The sequence below is a fragment of the Sinohyriopsis cumingii genome, chromosome 10 (assembly GCF_028554795.1).
Source record: "Sinohyriopsis cumingii isolate HCF-2022 chromosome 10, ASM2855479v2, whole genome shotgun sequence".
NCBI lineage: Eukaryota > Metazoa > Mollusca > Bivalvia > Unionida > Unionidae > Sinohyriopsis > Sinohyriopsis cumingii.
In genome coordinates this window covers 19,406,101-19,426,375 of record NC_142970.1, presented here as the reverse complement: position 1 = coordinate 19,426,375, position 20,275 = coordinate 19,406,101, and the positions used below count along the sequence as shown (strand labels likewise).

The window sequence follows — 20,275 nt, the reverse complement described above, 5'->3', positions numbered from 1 at the left end:
GACCAAGTACAGTCTACTGTAGTCTTCAAAAAAAAAAGAATTGTCAGTATTCCTTTGAATCCGATTGATTCCAGCGATGAACAGTCTGAAATGATGTCCTAGGCTTAGTGAGAATTCGAACTTTGCTGCTACTTCATTTTTTAAACCAGTTTTTATCTCCAATGAAGTTCATGACCTAGTTGTATGTTTGCAGATGTATGCAATCAAATTAATTATATACTTTTTTCAGAAAATGTGTTCAATTTTCGCACCTGTTATTGTTTCTTTTGAACTTTACGCACATAGTTTATTTGTATTTTTGTAAAAGAACGAGCTTATGCTTTTCTGCTACTCGTTTGATTTACTAATTGGTTGGCAGATTAATTGATTACAATTGTTCCTGTATTATTAAATCACGGAATGATAGGTGAAGTAAGTGGAAGATCATATATTGGATAGTGATCACACTTTAGCCGTTACTGCAGTTTCTTCTTGGATTTTATTTTCAAGTACAGAAAAGAGAAAGGAAAGCAATGTTCATCGTTTCAGGACAAGACGTCTATTGTATTTTTCCCGTATGGATTGAACATGTCAACACTGAACCAGTCTGTGAACAAAAAGGTAAAACATAACATCACCATACGGCGTTATTGAATAATAACTGGTGACAACTGTGTGTTACCTGGATTAATAATTGATTTCAAAATGCTAAATACCGAGGGTCAAACGGTCGCCGAGAACAATTATCAGGTAAAGGCAAGGTCTGTATTCCTACCCCAGACGGACACAAATCAAAGGCAGACATTTTCAAGGGGCAGGGCTGAGAAGGTTGTGGGGAAGAAGAGATATCAAGCGTTGAATATGGATGACAGTGCAAATCATCTCACGACGGAAGACATTAAGGTGGGTTGGTGGCGAGAGAGGCAGGGCGAGTCTGTGATTGTACGAAATTAATTACTAATTGCCACACATTGGATATCTAGGAAAACGCTTATACATTATACTGTTGCGTAATGTGCACGGATAATAAAGATAACTGTATATAGATTACCCTTAGTATTGCCACGCTCTAAATACATTGAAATAAAGCGAATACGATTAAATGTTTACTTGCCAAACTTCCTGATAGAATATTTTTGCGTACATTTGTGTGAGACTTGCGTACATTTGTGTGAGACTTGAGTACATTTTTTGAGACTTTTGTTATAAGTTGCATAACGTCAAACAACCACAATGCTGGCTGATTTTGAACAATACAAATTTTGGTTGAGTGTTGAGAAGATAGAAAGGACTAAATGCATGTTTGTGTATCTGTGTGTATAGGATAGAAGACAAAGTCATACATAACATACATACTACATTTGCCGTTATGTGTGTTTTTCTCTGTAGTATGATGTACATTGTAACGTATCTATTTAAGTAATCAATGAGGACTTACCCTAAGTTATATATATATATATATATATATATATATATATATATATATATATATATATATATATATATATATATATATATATATATAGCAACATGACGAGCATAAATGCTTACTTTTCATTGTAACATGGATTATAATCCATACATGGGTTTACTTCTGATGTTACCGTTTAGCAACTTGTATCGCCGAAACATGTCCAGTCATAGTTTTCACAATTATTTGTTTTGTTCGCTGTTTTGGGAAGCGATATTATTAAGTTCGTAAAATGTCTGAATTTCCTACAGTAAACCTATGTCTTCTTAAAGTATACAACTATGTAACATATAGGAACCATCTGTATCTTCTTAAAGTATACAACTATGTAACATACAGTACACCTCTGTGTCTCCTTCAAGTATACAACCATGTAACATATAGGAACCATCTGTGTCTTCTTAAAGTATACAACGATGTACCATACAGTAAACCTCTGTGTCTCCTTAAAGTATACAACTACGTAACATATAGGAACCATCTGGGTCTTCTTATAGTATACAACGATGTACCATACAGTAAACCTCTGTGTCTCCTTAAAGTAAACAACGATCTACCATACAGTAACCCTCTATGCCTCTTAAAGCATACAACGATGTACCGTCCAGTAACCCTGAGTATCTTTTAGACATACACCGTGTACCATACAGTAACTCCATGTGTTTCCTTTAGGTATAGAACCATCTACCATACAGTGACCATTTGGGTCTCGTTTAGAAACGTTTACCATGTAGTGAGTCCACGAGTCTCCATTAGTTATACAGCAGTTTAGAGTACAGTAATTCTCTGAGTCTCCGTTGGAACCCTGTACCATACATTAACCCACTAACTCACCTTTAGGTATACAACCGTGTACCATACAGTAACGCCCAGACTCTCCTTTAGACATACAACCGTGTACGATACAGTAACCCACTGTGTCTACGTTAGGAATACAACCGTGTACCATACAGTAACCCACTGTGTCTACATTAGCAATACAGCCGTGTACCACACAGTAACCCACTGCGTCTACGCTAGGAATACAACCGTGTACCATACAGTAACCCGCTGAGCCTCCTTTAGGTGATGTGATTTGGATTTTTAACGTAGCTTTAAACAAATGTCAGTCATATCGCTACGAAATCTGCAATGTGTCAATTTATAGTGATGTCTAGCACTGGGGCATCATGCCGCAGACATGTAGCATGATGTCCCACCCAGTCACATTATCCTGACACCAGGCCGACCAAACCTAATACTAAACCCTTAATGTTGAACGCCCAGCGAGGCAGCTGTTAGTACCATTTTTGTAAATCTTTTGGCATGACTCGGCCGGGGATCGAACCCACGACCTCCCGCATCCAAGGTGGACGCTCTAACGACAAGGCCACCGGAGCGGTCCTCCTTTAGGTATAGATCCGTGAACTATACAATCACACTCAGGTCTCGCTGGACAGTTTATCTGGTGAATTTTCATCTGACAATGGCCTATTGCAGAAAAATGAGAATAATGTTACACCGAAGATACAAATAAAAACGAACTAATGATTTATGTAGCAAGTATGCATGTGAGATTTTGACTGCGGCAATCAGGTTAATTCCTGATACAGCTGGTGGATTTTATACTGAACCAACACTGCTACCAACCCATCTTTTTTACATCCATTTTTGACAGCAAGGAGCTATTTCGAATATTTTCCTGTGACAAGGGAGCTAAAAGAATCAGCATGAACCTTATGCATAAATAAAGCTCATCAGTGCTACAACAAATTAGCATAATTTTCATCGCCCCTCAACCATCTCGATTTTTTTAAATATTTATCTCTGTAGCAGATATACGTAAATACATATGCCAAGTCGGCTGTTCATTTGCAGACCAAGTTACGCATTTGATCTCCAGTGCTAGTCGAACTGTGGCAGGCAGTCACCAAACAAGCCAACCCGTTTCCAAGCCTAACTCAAAATATATCTAAACCACATTACAGATTTAGCTTCTGTGTGAATTTATTAATGCTAGGCTTATCATAATTAGGTTCATGCTTTCTACCTTAAAAATTACGTGTCAAAATACGAAACTATTCAGTGAGACCTCACAGTGTCCTTTAGAAATACAATCGTGTACCATACAATAACGCTCCGAGTCTCGTTTAAATATAGAAGCGAACATCGTGCAGTAAGACCTTGACTTTTGTTCGGTGGAAGATAATGTCGTTGGTTATTTTCTTTGCTTATTTACTTATTTTGTTCCAAATCATCATGGATTTACAATTTCACAATTTCCACCACAAATTCGTACAAATATTACAGTTTGAACTCAAAATGCGTCCAGGATTCCCTTGCTTTCTTTCTTGTTCAGGAAGAAACGCGGTGTAGATCTTCTTCACTTTGTAAATCCGTATATGCCACCGTCCGATCCCCGTCCCACAATCCCTCGTGTCCTGACTATAAAATAAGTAAATACATGTATCTGCATCCTCGTCTGGATATGCCACGTCTGTCAAAACTAGGTCACTGTATTTAAGTTTGCAGGTCCTATAAAAGTTATACTTATCTTTCTTGACCCAATTTGTAGTAATAGTTTACCTTTCGACACTTGTTTTGTAAAAATCCAAAACTATCACATTGGCTCTGTTTTTTTAAAAATTTAATTCGTTCGCGATTGTTATCAATTCCGTGAAAAATGTTCACGAAAAAACGGTGTACATTAAGCTATATATGCAAATCGTTTGGGATTGAAGCATGGAGAAGATGATCATGCAAACAATGTGCAATACCGAAGACAACCGATTTCAGTTCAACGTCATTTTAATAAATTTATTATTTATTATATAAACATTTTTCACCAACATGTTGAAGTTTGAATCATTTTATGACATATTCTGGGGCCCCGAGTGGCCGAGTGGTCTAAAGCGCTTACCGTTCCGGATCATTGCCATCTCACCTCTGTCTGCGTGGGTTCGAGTCCAAGGCTCGGCTAGCGTGGGTACGTGGTAAAGCCTGCCAGTAGCTTCTCGTGGGTCGGTGGTTTTTCCCTGGGTTTTCCAAGGTTCTTCCTACTGGCCGCCATGTATAGCCTATCCTGTGCTGAAAAATGGCGTTAAACCCTAGAACAACAACAACATGACATATTACTGCCAAACGTAAAAATTGGTCAAAGCGTTTAGTAAGTTTGAGTTTGTTAAAAATCAAAACGACACCCACCCCCCAAAGCAACGTAAGATTCTCCATTTAGTGATGAACACTGACCAATGAAATTGAAGCTCAATATCGTTTTGTGTTTAAAAACTTGGTAGATCACGTGATTCCTAATTGTAGTCTCTGTTGAAATTGGCTGACAGGTAGAATGTAAATTGGCGAGAAGGAAAACAGAAAACGAAGCATATCGCTTTCTATTTACGTACAAACCTGGTTTGAATTAATATCTGGCACCGTACAAGCAAGCGTGATCTTCGAGATGTAAACAGTTTTCTTTACCGCTTTTCTGCATTTTATCGTCGACACAAGTATCGTGCTTGAAATGATAAATTCAGTATGTCTTATATCATATATAGAGAAAGCTGTATCGCAAATAATCTAATTAAATAAAGCAAACAGGTTTATATCGTAACATTTCCGATTGAATGGTTTCTGGTACCAATGATATTTTGAGACGTTAAGTAAAAGCAGTCAAATGGGTTAATTTATTACAGGGCAGAAATCGGTTAGTTGCCTAAAACGGAAAAATTAATTTAACTATATATAGGAACAGGGAATACAAGCATGCGGCAGAAACCCAAAATTAAAAACAGAATTAAATTTATATTTCAGTTACCAGACCCAATCTTCAAAAAGCATAGTATGGAAGCTTGAGAAATAATTTTAATAGTGTTGAAAATCAAGGTTTCTGGTTGTAAAATGTGTTGACTTTTGCTCCTGAATAGGCGGAGGAATACATTATTTGTCATGCAAATGTATCAGTACAGGGCACGTGTTGTTATGTAGAATACGGTGTTGATAATTAGGGTAATTGCACACTCCGTAGAGGAATGTGTGGCAGTGTAAATCCCCGACGAAGCGCGTGCAGAAGTGGGGGAAATTCTGTGTCTGGAATGAAAATTTCGCAGTTTCTTCTACAACGGTAACCAAAATGTCGAATGAAGAGGACAATGATATCACAGACTACCAACCCGAGAGTGGTGAAGGGGGACAAGAAGTTCGTATTTTTACTTACTTTTATGTGTTATTGTCACACTAAAACCCGCACTATCTAGTTTGCTTTCGGAACGTACATGTATTTACCTGTTTACATCTGTAAATGCGTACGTACCCGATTATGGAGTAATTTGTTGACACCTTAGAGCCATTAGACTGCTTTTGTATACCGTTCATTTCTTCTTCTATGTACATTTATCATAGAGACATTAAGGTCATACTTACTTTTTCTGTATTGCAATACAGTAAATGTATCATAATCAGCGGTAATTATATTGCAATACAGTAATTAAAATACAGTGAATGTATCATAACCAACGGTGATTATATTGAAATACAGTTAATTTATCATAACCAACGGTAATTATGTTGCAGTACGATGAATTTTTCATAACCACTGGTAGTTATATTGCAATGAAGTGAATTTGTCATAAGCACCGGTAATTATATTGAAATACAATGAATTTATCATAACCAACGGTGATTATATTTAAATGCAGTGAATTTATCATAACCAACGGTAATTATATTAAAATACAGTGACTTTATCATAACCAACTGTAATTATATTGCAGTACAGTGAATTTATCATAACCAACGGTAATTATATTGAAATACAGGAATCTGAGCCATACGGTCCTCTTAAATTTAACAATGTCATATGAAATACGCTTCTTGTTCACAAATCCCGTATGATCATGCTAGTGTTGCAGAGACTATAATTTGTTCCTTAGTCTAGTCAAATTATCGTAATAGTGTTCCTTATTAGAGTCAAATGACCATAACAGTGTTCATTAGCCGAGTCAAATGACAGTAATAATTTTCCTTATTAGTATTAAATGACCATATTAGTACTTATTAGTCTAATCAAATATTCGTAATAGTGTTTATTAGTCAAGTAAAATGACCATAATAGTGGTCTTATAGTCTAGTCAAATTATCGTAATAGTGTTCATTATTCGAGTCCAATGACAATATTAGTGTTCCTTAGTCTAGTCAAATGACAATATTAGTGTTCCTTAGTCGAGTCAAATGACCATATTAGTTTTCCTTAGTCGAGTCCAATGACCATATTAGTTTTCCTTAGTCGAGTCCAATGACCATATTAGTTTTCCTTAGTCGAGTCCAATGACAATATTAGTGTTCCTTAGTCTAGTCAAATGACCAAAATAGTGTTCATTAGTAGAATCCAGTGACCATAACAGTGTTCACAAGTCGAGTGGACCTGGATGGCTTATACATTGTCGAAACATGCGACCGTTTCCTTTTCAAGCTTGAATTCACTAGGCAAGTTTCTTTTTATTGAACTTGTGCAATTGCAGCCATCTTATATATTTTGACATGGTTATAGTTTGCCTATTGTATATAATATGGGATTGACTTGATCGTCATCTTATGATTTACTGGCTAGTTCTCTATTCCTGCACTGTCATCCCATCGAAGTATGTCAGCCATGAAATTTTGTAGCAATGCTTTGAGGTTTTTAAATTAGTATAATGTTGTGCACCAGACATCATCAGTAACTTCTGTCAATACATATTGTTGTATTAATCTCGCATATTCATACAGTTCATATATATATATATATATATATATATATATATATATATATATATATATATATATATATATATATATATATATATATATATCCACATTGATCCAGTCTACATCATACAGTATATTTACATATCCCTGGTGATCCAGTCTATTTCATACAGTACATACATATCCACCGTGCTCCAGTCTACATCATACATTATATTTATATATCCATAGTGATCCAGTCTACTTCAAACAGTACATATATATCCAGTGATCCAGTGTGCATCATCCATTATATTTATGTATCCATAGTAATCCAGTCTACTTCATACAGTACATATAAATTTTTATTATATGCTCATTTTTTTCTCCGTTAACTTTACATTGTCAGAATCGTTCAGTATTTTACGATTTTGCACTCGCGTGTACTTCATTTTAACTCGGGTGAATAAAAACAAATAATGGATGCAGACGATAGCACATGTGATTCATTTTATTTGTCTGTGGATGAAGTAAACCATGTGAATAAACTAAAGCAGATGTTTTATGGACTGCCACACACGAGCTGCTTTGCCATATTGTGCGTTAGCTTTTTGATACTTTGTTTCGGATTTAGACTCGCTATAGACGTCAGAAAGGGTCCTTACAAATAACATGCAAATGACAAGGCATAAGCTGTCTTCTTTAGCTGGCAATAAGAATGGCAAAAATATACTTACAGTTGTACATCCTGAAGTTCCTCAAAATGTACTTTCTTAGTTCTGCAAATCCGAATTACATGAGCCATGTCATGGATTCTCAAGCTTGATTACGCATTTCGAAATTGTACTGTTATTTTGACTATATTCCAAAAATAATTACATCCTCCTTACTGCACTAAAAATGAAATAAACGTTATATTATATAGAGTCTTTATGGTAATTGCAATTGAAAGACTTCATATTTTCCCCACATTTTGATTTCAAACAACAAATGACAGAGCAGAAGCACACTTGCAGATGTCAACACGCTGCTCCGTCGCCGCTGGAATCCGATGTACGTCATGCAGATTTAGCACAAATACATCCAGTCCATAATCACGAAATTTCGTAGAGACGACAAAAATACAAACGTCTATTCATTCCAGATCAAATGAAAAAGTTGTTGCAATACGCATTCATTCACGATATGGTTCCAAATTTCAATTTTAAGTAGACCAAAACGCCATTTTCTTTCGAATGTTATGTCTAGCTCGCAAATAAGTTCAGATCTATCTGGGCGGAGTTATGTGCGCATTAATAATGTTGTTGTTGTGTAATGATGAATCTGCGCTTCGCCTGTGTGTTAAGTTCGGAATACGGCATACATTTAGTTACTTTGTTTCGTGTAGTGTATGTTCGTTGACATAATTAACCTTATGTAGAAAAAGAAAATGAGCATATAATAAAAAGGGTACTGCATTTGTATGGGAAGATATGAACTCGTTTTGTTGGATGGATATACTGTACTCTCAAGGTCATGCAGTATTTCCATCAGAAAAACTCGCTCATATTTTTATATACAAAGGCAGTAACCTATAAATATTGATCCATTCTACTTCATACAGTACATCTATATCCACCGTGATCCAGTCTACTTCATACAAGACATATATCCACAGTAATCGTGTCCACTTCATATAGTTCATATATATCCATAGTGATCCAATCTACTTCTTTTTACCTCTTTCATCAATGCATAATTCATCGGTATTGGTCCTGGTAATAATGAGATTCTGGCGATTATCGATTTTGCAATGCCGTGTTATTATGGCGATTATCGATTTCGCAATGTCATGTTATTGTTACAATTATACATTTCGCAATGCCCTGTTATTGTTACAATTATACATTTCGCAATACCGTGTTATTATGGCGATTATCGATTTCGCAATGCCTTGTTATTGCTACAATTATGCATTTCGCAATACCGTGTTATAATGACGATTATCGATTTTGCAATGCCGTGTTTATGGTTACACGTATGCATTTCACGATACCGTGTTATCTTGTCGATTACTGAGTTTGCAATGTCGTGATATTGTTACAATGATGCATTTCACAATACCGTGTTATTATGGCGATTATCGAATTTCACAATACCATGTGTTTATGGCAGTGATCAGTTTTGCAATACCTTCTTATTATGACGATTATCGATATTAAGATAACCTTACTTCCTGATAACCAGGATTAAGCACAACCAGGATTAAGCACGTGCATTTAGTTGTTGAGGCTGTACTACCTCATCATGTCATAAGGACAATCTAGTTGTTTCCTTGAAGTAGAATTGAAAGCGAATTTTGTTTTAGATAAGGGGGACAATCGCGTGTACAAAAAACACACACGCACGCACGCATGCACACACGCCTACCCACACATACCGTACAGTCATACCAGTATTGATACATAATAAGAGGATATAAAATGGGTCAAGACTTAACACTGAATTTATTAAACGAGTTTCATTAATATCAACTAATTACCCATTTGAGATTCTGCTCATCATATAGGTTTGGGGCCCCCAGTGGGGGCCGAGTGGTCTAAAGCGCTCTCCGTTACGGATAACTGCCATCTCACTTCTGTCTGCGTGGGTTCGAGTCTCGGAATCGGCCAACGTGGTTATGTGAGAAAGCTTGCCAGTAGCTTCTCGAGGGTCGGTGGTTCTTTCCGGGTATTTCCCGGGTTCTTCCTCCACTATTAATACTGGCCGCCATGTATAGCCTATCGTGTGCTGAAAATGGCGTTAAACCCTACAACAACAACAACAACAATCGTATAGGTTTTATTTTTAAAGGAAATACCTTAGAGAGAAGAAAAGGAATAATTTCGTTCATTCTGATTTAGTCTATGCACCTTGCACTTGTAACGTATAAAGCACAAATAGTCCCGTTCGTTGGATGCGCAGTTGTCGAACCAGTAACATTTCAAAGTCTGTTTTGTTTTACAAACTATAATTCAAAAGAGCAACAATACTTCCGAGTCAATAGAACATTTGACCCAGTTAACCTTTTTTCAGCACTAGATCTCTGTTGAAAACTCTTGGTACAGTATGACAGACAAGACTTACATGTAGGTGTATACTTCGATTAGAATGTTTGCAATGCTTTAACCTAAAGTATGTCAATTCCACTGCTAAACATTCCAGTTGATGGATATTCGTGTGTAGGGATGATTATTGAATTCAGGAATTCCAGATTTAATGTGTTTGTGACCATACATTTGCATTGTTTCATTTTGATTTGTACTATAGACACAGAGACCGCTCCGGTGGCCTGGTGGTTAGAGCGTCCGTCTCGGATGTGGGAGGTCGTGGGTTCGATCCCTGGCCGAGTCATACCAAATACTTACAAAAATGGTACTAACAGATGCCTCGCTTGGCGCTCAGCATTAAGAGGTTAGTGCTAGGACTGGTCGGCCTGGTGTCAGGATAATGTGACTGGGTGGGACGTCTTGTGACATGTCTGCGCCATGATGCCCCAGTGCTAGACATCACTATAAACTGTCACACTGCAGACATCGTAGTGATATGACTGAAAAATTGTTAAAGCTACGTTAAAAATCAAAATAACACACACACACACACACACACACACACTATATATATATATATATATATATATATATATATATATATATATATATATATATATATATACACACATTTTATTTGGAGTCGGAATTGCATCCTGCTGTGGTTGGAGAATGTCAGTTGGAAGACATGCAAACATTCTTCTCAAAACGTGTGTGAGCTTATTTACTCGTATAAGCTGACATTCAAATCGCGTGTGTCATAGGCTGGTGTCTATGTTCCTGGACCCACTCACCACCACCATCTGTCCATTGACCAATACCCTTAATTTTATTTGTAAAGACCTCCATGTATGGTAAATTGGAACGACTTCGATAGCCTTAGCCTTTTCTACCAATGTCACTTGGGCAGTCGATTGATTCGAAACATGGCCGCCTAACTGTTGATAATGATAGTAAAACAAATAAAGTTCCAGAAGGCAAGGCAAGGAAAATTTAAACGGTCTTAGCCAATCAGGAAACATAAAATTGCGCAGTAATTTCATGGGCTTATTTGGACCAATTAAAACCACATGAGGTGATTGTAATCAAGTTGTCATCTCAAAAATATTAAACTGCACGCATGATATATAAAGTGTAACGACCTTTTGATCAGTCATGATAGGAAGCGCACGTAGTATGTATAACTGTGTTATGTATATTTAATTTGCATTGTTTGTTAATTGGTTTTATTTTTACTTTCATTATATGTTATAGAAAATTGAAAGTTGAGCTTGTCCTTGTCCAAAATCAAATTCAGTTTTTACTTTACCTGTTTTTCATATTTTGTAAACGACTAATACCTATCAAATAGTTTCCTATGAGTATGTTATACTATTAGGATTATTATCTTGGCCTGTGTCAAGGATATTCTAATTATAACTCAGATTTTATTTGTAACCATTAGGAATCGGATAGAGCAGTGGTTCCCAAAGTGGGCGGTACCACCACCGAGTGGCGGTGGGATTACCAAGGGGGCGCTAATGATGAATAATGCTTTTGACGGGGTAAGGAAAGGGGCGCTGAAGATAACCAAGGGGGCGGTTGCCCGAAATAGTTTGGGAACCACTAGTATAATGGGTTGTTTTCCATTAGGTATTAGTTTATTTTATAAATTCTAATTTCCTAATCTTCGCAAGCGAAATCAAGCCAACAAAATTCTAATTGTGACCTGTGTTCAAATAGAGGAATATATAATCATGTTTTTCTAGAAATTGTTCGTTCATGCTTTTGGATATGAGCAGAATCAATTGTATTATTGTTGTGTCCACTAGATCATTTGGGCTGGAATTTTGTTTATTCCAATTATTTTTTCAATGGAAATGCAAAGTGCTCATCAAAATAATGACTTGAATTTATTGTGAAATTTCAAATAAGGATGTACTTTTGGATTGTATTACTGTGATCCAAAAGAGAATGTTGGCACATCACCACTTCGCGGGCCACCACGGACACATCAACGCTTCCTTCGTTCTGTTATTCATTTTGGAATATCACTAAAGTTTATTCAGAATGTTATTCATTAGGACTTGTATCTGTAACTCTAGGATTCTTTGGGACTTAATTCGCAATACCGTAAGTTCCCTTTTTACATTTTCACTGTGTATTATAGGGAAAATTATTTGTTGAATTGTTCAAAGCTTGTTGCTTCTCACTCGTTTATATTATTTTAATAATATATAGTAGTAATACCTGTAATGATGCACGAGTCGTCGTTACGAAGCTGATGCTTTCATACCTGTGGCGATACGGACGTCATAGTGCGAAGCTCCTATATTCGTACCAATAGTGATGCATGCAAACATCATTCCGATCAACACAGATACTAAGAGAGTTAAAGATTGGACAGCTCGAAGTGTTCGTGGCACTAAATTTAGGTTCTGCGTATTGGCTATTTTGGGTGTTTGAAATTGCAGTAAAGAGAAAGCTTTCTGAAGGTAATGAGCGACGTTCGATTCGTGCATTTCACTCGAGTGAATGATGATTGAGTTATGGTAGCTTTACTATGTGTACGTACGTATGAACGTACCGATCTCCCTACCTAGCTACCTAAATCTTTGTAGATTTTTGTATAATGGTAATGGCATTATGTATTGGATCATGAACTACAATGCATTCCAGTACGGTAACACCATCTGGGATATATTACAGAATATTTATTTTTAGGAATATCATCAGTCAGAAGGCGAGATGTTTTTCCTTAATGGCAATCACCAATATTCTTTCAAAGGTTATCGCGCTGGAACAGACGTGAATTCATTGTTTAACTGCTTTGTGGCATAATTATGGCCGAAATGAAGCGAACATTGCCAATTAATAAAGAAGTATTTTATTTGACGTGCGCTACTTCGAGCATCAACCGTCGACCGAAATTTCGCTTTTATCCTCCTCGTGCACTCCTCCGTGTGTTTACAAGTCATTCACGGCTCATCCCGTTGCGTTTTCTTTACCGCCTTCAGTCAGCCAGATGACAAGCAATGTTTATAGTTTGGTGATGGAGATAAATCGATTCTGACACAATCACTTCACTAGTTTGTGTAATCTGTTGAAATGGAGGGCAAGAGTGGTGATGCGCTTGTCAAGTTTTGGATTTTTTCATTTGTAGAGCTACAATGAAATGTAGAATTGAGAAAAACACCATGAATTGCACGGACTCGTACACCATGAATTGTACGGACTCGTACACCATGACTTGCACGGACACAAATACCATGACTTGCACGAAAAATATACATTCAGGTTCCAGAAAGTGATGAAAGGAGAATTATTTTATAACTGCACTTAGTTCAATTTCTCTAAATAGTTTTTGGATGTATTTGTTCGGTAAATTTCAGCGTACGTTATAAATATAAAAATTATGCAAGAGGACATTTTTCTGGCTTTTTCTTGTAGACAAAAATGACACGTCTGCATTTAACTAGCTGACACTGCAAAAGAATAATGATATACCCAGTAACATTAATGCTTTACCCAGTAACATTAATGCTTTACCCAGTTACATTAATGCTTTACCCGGTTACATTAATGCTATAATCTGTTGCATTAATGCTATACCTAGTTACATTAATAATGTTATACCAGTTAAATTAATGCTATACCCAGTTACATCAATGCTATACACAGATGCATTACTGCTATACACAGTTACATTAATGTTATGTCCAGTAACATTAATGTTATATACCCAGTTACATTAATGATATACCCAGTTACATTAATGCTATACCCAGTTACATTAATAATGCTATACCAGTTACATTAATGCTATACACAGTTACATTAATGTATACCCAGTTACATTAATAATGTTATACCCAGTTACATTAATAATGCTATACCCAGTTACATTAATGCTATACCCAGTTACATTAATGCTATACACAGTTACATTAATAATATTATACCCAGTTACATTAATAATGCTATACCCAGTTACATTAATGCTATATCCAGTTACATTAATGATATACCCAGTTACATTAATGCTATACACAGTGACATTAATGTTATACCCAGTTACATTAATAATTTTATACCCAGTTACATTAATAATCCTATACCCAGTTAAATTAATTTTATACCCAGTTACATTGATGCTATAAAGTGAGGACATGGACCTAGAAAATATTTATATTAATTACAGATTAATAATTCACATATATTCCTTTCTGTCATTTCAAATCTAAGTTTTAAATATTTCAGTTGATATATGGTTGCGTTTTGTTTTGCATAATCTGTGGTGACAGCGTAAGTAGTACACAATAAACTGGTGAGCATAATCTGTGGTGACAGTGTACGTAGCACACAATAAACTGGTGATAGCGTACGTAACACAGTAAACTGTGGTGAAAGCGTACGTAGCACACAGAAAACTGATGTGAGAGCGTACGTAACTCGCAGTAAACTGTGCTGATAGTGTACGTAACACACGGTAAACTGGTGACAGCGTACATAACACACAGTAAACTGTGGTGAGAGCGTACGTAGCACACAGTAAACTGCGGTGACCGTGTACTTCGCAGAAAGTAAACTGTGGTGACAGTGTACGAAGCACACAGTAAACTAGTCACAGTGTTCATCGCACATAGTAAACTGTGGTGAGAATGTACGTAGCACACAGTAAACTGATGACAGTGTTCGTAGCACACAGTAAACTGTGGTGACAGCGTACGTAACACAAAGTAAGCTGTGGTGACAGGGTAAGTAGCACACAGTAAACTGGCGACAGAGTACGTAGCACGCAGTAAACTGTGGTAGTTTACCTAGGGTGGTGATATATGTATGCATATGTTTATATATATTTGTGTGTGTGTGTCTGCGGACAATGCTTGTTGGAATTGGACATTATAACAATAAACTTCAACGATACAGAGAAGTTTGATATTTGAGCGTCAATTTTAGTCAGAAGCATGCATTTTATCAAACTACGGTAGTTGATGACATTCGGTCATCTTGGAAAATCATTGTGTTTTCCCCCATTTTTTTGATGTCAGGATATCATAGGTTTGAGTGGTACTAAATTCTCTTTTGGAAACAGTTTCACTGCCTTAATGGATACACCAATCAAATCACAAAAATGTACCAGATTTACTCTCAATAACTTGTAGAATCGGCCGATATGTACGTACAGTTATGGGTCGACTATCGTCTTCTGTAAGTTATACTTCGAAATGAAGTGTTAATTACATTGGCTGTTAAAATAACTGAACTTTCGTGTTATCAAGGTAAGCTAACGTATAATCAGGGTGTGTAGTTATTACGTCTTATCAAGGTTTCCAGTTGTCACGTGTTTAATGTGATTGTGGGTATCACATGTTATCAAGGTTTGTAGTTATCACGTGTTATCAAGGTTTGCACTTATTACGCATTATCAAGGTTGGTATTTATTATGTATTACCAAGGTTTGTATCAATCATTTTTAGTCTGATGAAGTATATTTGTTTTAGAAAACTGAAAAGGCGTCTCATTTAGTACATGTTAAAATCACTATTAAGTTAGACATATATAAAATTCCCAACGCTAAATTAAAGGGAAATAATTCAGTTCGCCATAAATCTTGTACTATAGGAGACAACTTTTCTCCAATAACTTTATTCCACTTAATACCAGATGTTTTTCTGTATAGCGATCATGACGGAGCGTGGAGTGTCGTAAAAATATGTTATATTATGTTATTTATTAATAGTAATGTGCGAGTCAATCTGGTCAACATGTATTCATAGTAATTAATATACAAGTCCATCCTGTCAGTATGTAGTCATAGTAATTAATATACAGGTCCATCCTGTCAGTATGTAGTCATAGTAATTAATATACAAGTCCATCCTGTCAGTATGTAGTCATAGTAATTAATATACAGGTCCATCCTGTCAGTATGTAGTCATAGTAATTAATATACAAGTCCATCCTGTAAATATGTAGTCATAGTAATTAATATACAAGTCCATCCTGTCAATATGTATTCATAGTAATTAATATACAAGTCCATCCTGTCAATATGTATTCATAGTAATTAATATACAAGTCCATCCTGTCAGTATGTAGTCATAGTAATTAATATACGATGAGTACGTTTCTGACTCTTGGAGTATATTGTGAAAGTGGTGTACTCAGCTGGGTTTACAGATCAGTGCGTTTCTGAGAGAGCTTTAGTTAACTCATTGACAGTTGTTGTTGTGTCAAGAATGCATTTTATGTATCAGTGCTCTAAATTTTCACAATTTATTTCATTTTCAACATTATAATAAGACCTGAAAAATTAGAGCATTGATACATGAGATGCATTCTTGACTTTAGACGCTTTTGAGAGCCATACAAAATATGTCTATACAAAGCATGTCTATACAAAGCATGTCCATACAAGGCATATCTCTACAAAGTGTATACATCCTAAATATGTCTATACAAAGCATGTCCATACAAGGCATATCTCTACAAAGCGTATACATCCAAAGTATGTCTACACAAAGCATGTCCATACAAGGCATATCTCTACAAAGCGTATACATCCAAAGTATATCTTCACAAAGCATGTGCACACAAGGCATTTCTCTACAAAGCATATACATCCAAAGTATATCTACACAAAGCATGTCCACACAAGGCATATTTATACAAAGCATATACATCCAAAGCATATCTATACAAAGCATGTCCATCCAAAGTATATATACACAAAGCATGTCCATACAAGGCATATGTCTACAAAGCATATCCATCCAAAGTATATCTACACAAAGCATATACATCCAAAGTATATCTACACAAAGCATGTCCATCCAAAGTATATATACACAAAGCATGTCCATACAAGGCATATCTCTACAAAGCATATCCATCCAAAGTATATCAGTACAAAGCATGTCCATACAAAGGATATCTCTACAAAGCATATCCATCCAAAGTATGTCTACACAAAGCATGTCCATCCAGAGTATATACACACAAAGCATGTCCATGCAAAGCATATCTCTACAAAGCATATCCATCCAAAGTATATCAACACAACGCATATCCATCCAAAATTATATATACACAAAGCATGTCAATACAAGGCATATCTTTACAAAGCATATCCGTTCAAAGTATATCTACACAAAGCATGTCCATACAAGGCATATCTCTACAAAGCATATCCATCCAAAATATATCTACACAAAGCATGTCCATCCAAAGTATATCTACACAAAGCATGTCCATCCAAAGTATATCTTCACAAAGCATGTCCATACAATGCATATCTCAACAAAGCATATCCATCCAAAGTATATCAACACAACGCATATCCATCCAAAATTATATATACACAAAGTATGTCAATGCAAGGCATATCTTTACAAAGCATATCCGTCCAAAGTATATCTACACAAAGCATGTCCATACAAGGCATATCTCTACAAAGCATATCCGTGGGTCGGTGGTTCTTTCTGGGGTTTTCCTGGGTTCTTCCTCCACCATTAATACTGGCCGCATTTTATAGCCTATCGTGTGCTGAAAAATGGCGTTAAACCCTACAACAACAACAACAACAACAACAAAGCATGTCCATTTGAAACATGTCCGTACAAAGCATGTCCATACAAGACATACCCATGCAATTGTTGTTGTTGTTGTTGTTGTGGGGTTTAACGCCATTTTTCAGCACACGATAGGCTATGCATGGCGGCCAGTATTAATGGTGGAGGAAGAACCCGGAAAAACCCTGGGAAGAACCACCGACCCACGAGAAGCTACTGGCATGCTTTCTCACATACCCACATAGGCCGAATGCTAGACTCGAACCCACGCAGACAGAGGTGAGATGGCAGTGGTCCGTAACGGAGAGCGCTTTAGACCACTCGGCCACTCGGGGCCCCTACCCATGCAATGCATGTCAATATAAGACATGTCTGTTGCACGTGGAATCTGTTCAGTTTGTCACAATTTTCTTCGATTCATTTATTTTATTTTTAAATCCCCTTTTTCCGCCTCAACCGTTCTATCGGTGGAGTGGGTTAGCATACCTCCATCTAACCGTCCGTCTGTCTGTCTGTATTGACGTCTCCCCATCAGTCTCCTAAAGAGCTTGTATGGATTTCATTCAACTTGAAATGTATAAGGCCCGCTAGATCACTATGGCTGGGTCTCGGTCAGTGGGGGAACTGTAAGGAGGTGGATAGGAGGGAATGGCAGGGTGAAATATGTTATTCCAATTGCTATGACGTGCTATCGAAGTAATAATAAACTCCATTAGGTTCTCGCTTTTGATAAATTCTATCTCCATTTAGAAAGACAAAGAATGAAAACAAGACTTGTCGTCTTGTAAAGAACATTATCTGATCCCAATTGTATTTACCCCCAAAATACTTTCTCCATACCTTTTTTACTCGCCTTCATTGTATAATATAAACAAATAAAAAATAGAATGGTGTTAAATATTACTAAAACTAGCACTGTTCTCTCTCTCTGTCTCTCTCTATGTCTCTCTCTCTCTCTCTCTCTCTCTCTCTCTCTCTGTGCACTCTTTTGAATCACATTCCTATTTTCTGCCGCAAGTTTGCCCACATGCCGCCAGTTGCTGAATAACAACTCTCGATCGATCTCTTATAATCTTGGACCAAATCTTATTTATATGCCACGGAAGCCTTGCGTTTCTGTGGCAACAAACGCAGGTCTAGGCGAAGTTGTTATTAAATGACAGTCTCGGCATTTTCAATTTAGTGAACTTAATACTTAGTTTGCGCAATGATATTATTTAGTGCAAGGGCATCACTTAAAATGCGTCTTTGTGATATCTCAAAACGTCATTGTATGCATATTGTCTCAGCTGGTCTTTATAGTTTGTATAGGCTACCGTACATGTTGTGTCCTTGTGAAAACTGCACAGACTCAGTTCTAACGCGGAATAATGCGCCGACAGGTCTAGGTCTATGCAGTTATTAGGAGTAAACAGTAGACCAAACAACGTAGACCCCTATCTACCAGTACATTTGCCAAGGCTGATCGGCGTCTGTATTGTTTTCAGTTGGATCTAACTTATAAGAGAGTACATACGGTTAGTGTTCAAAACATTACTCAACATTTGTTCCGCCTCATTGTAATACATTGTTTGGTTTACAAAGGAAAAGCCAATGATTTTAATCAACCATTTTGACAACATTATCTCATGCCATGTTACACCGGGATATGCACATTACAGTACATGTATTTCCATTGCAACTTATCGTTACTATGGTAACTAATTGCAGTGAGACGTGACTGGTTTAGTATCATTCGTATTTGGTCTATGTATAGATCGGTGAGCCTTGATGCAAGCTTCGACTTTTTAGTCAATTCTACATTAGTTATTTCTGCTAATGGTGCTTTGCATTGTGTGTGTGTGTGTGTGTGTGTGTGTGTGTGTGTGTGTGTGGATAATTTATGCAATTGATCTCAGAATGCCAGATATTTGTGAATTTCTCCTAAAATAGCAAAACAAAAGACCCATTTAGCATGGATCACCATTTCGCGTTTCATGAGGGCACCGATATAAACTTTTCGCTCAGTCTTCGTTCGCCACATCAGTTTACCAAAGGGAGAGAGCGTGTGAATATACTAGCCCCGCACGCGTGCACTCACTGACACTGCTTATGACGTAATGACGTATGCAACTCTTTTTGTTGTAGTATTGAACAGGCAGTTAGTATATGCTCATTTGTTTCTCCGTTAACTCTGCGCGCCACTTTATATTGCATTCATCAAGGAACTACTTTCTATTGTAAATAAACAATGGACGCACACGCCAGCACTTTTGATTTGTAAACAAATCTGTACACTCACAGAGTAGGCGCTTTACGTTGTGGTTGCTTGAATTTGCTTCTGAATGAACTAAAGCAGATGTTTCGTGGACTGTCACGTTCCAGCTGCTTTGATACATTCTGTGTTAACTTGTTTGATACAATGTTTCGGATTTAGGTGGGATATGCAAGATTTCATAAAATTTACGGGTACCTACAAAAAAAACAACAACATGCAAATGACAAGGCGTAAACTGTCTTCTTTA

General features: G+C 36.7%; 1 protein-coding gene across 3 annotated transcripts in view; it reads left to right on the top strand.

The window, feature by feature from the left end:
• Window positions 1–20,275, top strand: part of LOC149789678 (dipeptidyl peptidase 4-like) — a 255,050-nt gene that overhangs the window by 85,617 nt on the left and 149,158 nt on the right. Inside the window, exon 1 of one of the 3 annotated variants that reach the window (XM_089971696.1) lies at window positions 758–882. The exons of 1 other annotated variant lie outside the window; for it this stretch is intronic. In XM_089971696.1, coding sequence (XP_089827822.1) covers window positions 841–882 — 42 coding nt within the window. In that variant the 5' untranslated portion in view covers window positions 758–840. Of the gene's footprint in view, window positions 1–757; window positions 883–5,460; window positions 5,625–20,275 lie in introns of those variants that run through there. One more of the 3 variants, XM_089971695.1, reaches the window with a different exon arrangement.